At 47.1% G+C, this 4431-nt stretch overlaps 1 protein-coding gene across 1 annotated transcript in view; it reads right to left on the reverse strand.

Moving 5' to 3' along the window:
• The window catches only part of UBE3B (ubiquitin protein ligase E3B), a 38033-nt gene that overhangs the window by 17667 nt on the left and 15935 nt on the right, over nt 1–4431 (reverse strand). Inside the window, exons 14-15 of the mRNA XM_015562820.1 lie at nt 3976–4143; nt 1563–1734 (exon numbers count right to left, since the gene is read on the reverse strand). Of these exons, the coding sequence (XP_015418306.1) occupies nt 1563–1734; nt 3976–4143 (340 nt within the window). The remainder of the gene's footprint in view (nt 1–1562; nt 1735–3975; nt 4144–4431) is intronic.

The following is a 4431-nucleotide window of genomic DNA, read 5'->3' on the forward strand; positions in this document are numbered from 1 at the left end:
ATCTGCCCCTGCTCTTGCCACCAACCTCTCACTGAGCTCTTCCCTCATGATTCTTACCCAGTCTGCCACCTACCAGCCCCTGAGGCCTCCTGCCAAGGCTTCTAGCCTGAACATAACTGCCTAAGATCCATTCTCTCATAATTTTTCACCAGCCTTTTTCGGGAAAAGTGGAATTAAAATACCAAATACACGAGTAGACACCTCAGCTTAAAGAACAAAGGAACTGAATGGGACTAGCGTTTGTTAATTTCTCCCTGTGTGCCAGGCACTGTACTACCTGACATGCCTTTACTCGTTCACTCCCTATCACACTGGTAATGTTATCTCCGTTGCCCAGGGCATCTCGGTAAGTGGTGGAGCCAAGTTTTGCACCCTGACTCCCTGGCTCTGCAAGCTTCCAGTAAACTAAGTAGCACAGCGAGTAAATGGCCGAAGTAATTTAGACCCAGAGACTAGGAACCCCAAAGGCCACATTCAGTGTAGTTCTATCTTTTAGAGATACTTACTGTAAAATTTACAGATAAAGTAGTAAATGTCTAGGATATGCTTCAAAATATGAGGGAGAGGAGAGTGGTGGGCATACAGATGAAGCAAGACTGGCAATGAGTTAAGTGTTGAAGCTGGTGATGGATGCATGAGAGTTCATTGTACTATATTCTCTCTACTTCCTATTGACTTGAAATTGTCCCCAGTAAAAAGTTAAAAATACAATTAAGAAGAAAATAATAAGCCCTGCTCTGTATTTCAGCTCTATCTGAAAATATCCTAAAACGGCTCCATTCCCTTTAGAATGTGAGTCACTCTTGGGTCACCCGTGACCCAGCAGGTCAGGGTCTGCACCAGCAGCTACGGACCCTGCTCTTGCCACCAACCTCTCACTGAGCTCTTCCCTCATGATTCTTACCCAATCTGCCACCTACCAGCCCCTGAGGACTCCTGCCAAGGCTTCTAGCCTGAACATAACTGCCTAAGATCCATTCTCTCATAATTATTCACCAGCCTTTTGGGGGAAAAGTGGGATTAAAAGAATACCAAATACACGAGTAGACACCTAAGCTTAAAGAGCAAAGGAACTGAATGGGACTAGCATTTGTTAATTTCTCCCTGTGTGCCAGGCACGGTACTAACTACCTGACATGCCTTTACTCGTTCACTCCCTATCACACTGGTAATGTTATCTCCGTTGCCCAGGGCATCTCGGTAAGTGGTGGAGCCAAGTTTTGTACCCTGACTCCCTGGCTCTGCAAGCTTCCAGTAAACTAGCACAGCGAGTAAATGACCGAAGTAATTTAGACCCAGAGACTAGGAACCCCAAAGGCCACATTCAGTGGTGCTGACCCAGCTCCCTGAAAGGACAGGAACTAACAACTGCTGAAGCCCTACTATGTGCCACCCACTCTGTAAATGTTTCCTCATCTGATGCTTCTCAAGCGTCATTTACAAGAGCAAGCAGTGGACCCTGCCACACAGGCCCAAACCTGAGCAGGAACTGCATCAGTAACTGCTTCCTTACTGCCACTGCCTTCTAGGGAAGGAGTCCAGGCCCGCAGCAGTCAACCTACGTGATGAGATGCCGGGAGCAGTCACAGAACAGCATCAGCATGGCCAAGAGCTGCTTGGACTCTTCGGTGTCATTGTTGAGGCATTCCAAGAAGAGCTTCAACCCTCCGTGGGGCCCCAGCTCACAGATAAACGCCCACAGTTTGGGCAGCAGGTCATCAAGGTAAGTGAGACCTGGGAAAAGACAGAGAAACCCAAGCTTCAGGTGGGGCTCCAGCTGGTCCATTATTTCCCTACGCACCAGGGAGACAAACACACCTACTAGTGAACATTCAGTGTGTGAGAGAAGGTGGGATTACCAAGAAAATCATTATCACCACGAGAATAAGAGCTAACATGTAACGGGTGCTTACTCTGTGCCAGATACTATTCCAGGTACTTTACACGCATGATCTCCTTTCCAGTGTGAAACTCAATGTTATCTAAAGTTAAGGCCACAGAGGTTTAAGTGGCTCAAAACCACACAGCCAGGTAGTGTCAGACCAAGAGCAGAACCCAGGTCTGTCTGACTCCGAGTGTATGTTTTAAATCAGAGATCAGCAAATTTCTTTCTGGAAAGGGCCAGAGTTGGTGTTTTTAGGCTCTGTAGGCCAATCTTTCACAACTACTCAATGCAACTATGATAGCACAAAAGCGGCTGTTAGACAATATGGATGTAGCTTTGTTCCAATAAAACTTTATTTATAAAAGCAAGTAGTGTGTTGGGTTTGGCCCACAGGCAGTAGTTTATCGATACCTACTTTAAACTATCTTGCACGCATGGGATTAAACCTGCAATCCAGATATGTGCCCCTGACCAGGAATTGAACCTGCGACCCTTCAGTGTTTGGGCTGACACTCTAACAACTAAGAGCAGCGGCCAGGGGGAAGCAGAAGACATCTTAACCTTGCAATGGCAGAACTCTCCAAACCCACGAGCCCCGGCCCTCAGCCAGTCATCCCCCACTCGGCAGATGGCACCACCCACACTGGCACTGGGCTAAAAACCTGGCATCATCTTTGAAACTGTTAGGCCCCACTCCCTCAAGTCCAATCCACCTCTGAAACATCACAAACCCTCCTGCTTCCATCTCCATCACCACCCCAGTTCCGCTGTCCCCAGGGGGTACTTGGCAATGTTTGGAGACAAGTATGGGTGTCACAACTAGGGGGAAGGAGTGGGTGCTACTGGCACCTACGGGTAGGGGCCAGAGGCTGCTGAAACCCTACAATGGACAGGCTGGCTTCCACTACAAAGAATCATCTGCCAAACCATCAACCCTTCTCCAGGCCAAGCCTACATCATCACTCATTATTCCACCGTCATAGGTCTTCGTTACATTGCATACATTCCCCATCTTATGCCTGTCTCCCCACTAGGATATAACCCCCTTGGGAACACAGACCCTGGCTCTTTTCACCCTCAAGTGCCTGGCATAGATGGTGCTCTGTGAACATGTTTTCACCTCTGCACCCTCAGTGCCTGGCATAGATGGTGCTCTGTGAACATGTGAAGATGAAGAAATAAGTGTGAAAGCAGCAAGAATTTATGTTTTAAAACAAAAAGTAAAATGCAGCAGAGAAGTTCTGAGTCCTTTATGTGGTAAACAGCTTCATGGCTTACAGACCTCTGTCATCATGACACCAGTTTAGCCCAGCTCCTGCACTGCCACTTAAAGCCCCGACACCCAACTCTGCTCACAGAGGGGACTCTCTTCCTTGCTCAGCTAAAAAGGACAATGGTGGGCATACCCATGCAATGATGTATTATTCAGCCTATACAAACAAGGTTTCTGAAGAATTTCTGACATGATAAAATGCGTATTCAGGTGACTAATGGCAAAGATTAAACTATATATTTCAATCTAAATATATAACAAATAGCACACTCAGGCACAGGTAGTCATGTCTGGATTGTGGGATGAAGAGTGGCTTAAGCTTTATTTTTTCAGCTTCCCTGTCTTTTTTAGTTTTCTATTAAAATTTTTTAAAAAATAACTTTTTGCCTTGGCCAGTGTTCTCAGTGGTTAGAATGTTGTCTGGGAACCAAGGAGTAGCTGTTTCACCCCCCCAGCCCTGGTCAGGGGAGTGTGGAAAGTAGCAGGTCAATGTGTCTCTCTCACATTGATGTCTCTCTCTACCTCCCCCTATCTTCAACTCTCTAAAAAAGCAATGGAAAAATATCCTCAAGTGAGGATTAAAAAAAAAAAATAGTGATCTTTTAAAAGCCAATAGTACTTCATAATGAGAATAAAGAGCCAGGTCACAGGAATGAACTGGAAATGCCGGGATTGAGATTAGTTTGAGCTGTTCAACTACTCGGCCTCTAAGAATGGCTCACAAACACCCTCTTTCACGGAAGCCAGAAGAAATCCACGTGTTCCAAGCAAAACTGTCGGCCAGACGTGAGCCAGAAGAGGCCCGGGGCCTGCAAACCTGTGAGTATCTGCAGCCGGATCTGGGTGAGAGTGGTCAGCGAGGTCTGGTAGAGGACGCAGATGCTGCACACCTTCTGCACCTCCGCGGAGTCCACGCGTTTGCCCCCGACGGGCTTGAGGATGTTCCGCACCGACGCAGACTTCTGAAACGCACGCTTCAGCAGATCTGGCATGGACAGAAGAGGAACGGGTGAGCGGAAGTGCCAAGTTCAGCCAGCTGCCAAGTCCCACCCTGTCGGGAATAGCGTTCCAATAAAGCTCCGAATTTATAGCCGCACCCAGTGGGGCTGCCGCCTGATTCAAGGCATCTCCTTGGGATAAATTGGAAGCACATTAACAATAGGATTTTAGGTAAAACCCAAAGACATCTTCAGAATCAGAAAATCCGATTCTTACAAGGGATCCTTTTGCTGAACCACTTAACTTCAGCACCCACAAAGGTAAAAATTCCGAG

The sequence above is a fragment of the Myotis davidii genome, unplaced genomic scaffold, assembly GCF_000327345.1.
Source record: "Myotis davidii unplaced genomic scaffold, ASM32734v1 scaffold478, whole genome shotgun sequence".
Lineage (NCBI taxonomy): Eukaryota > Metazoa > Chordata > Mammalia > Chiroptera > Vespertilionidae > Myotis > Myotis davidii.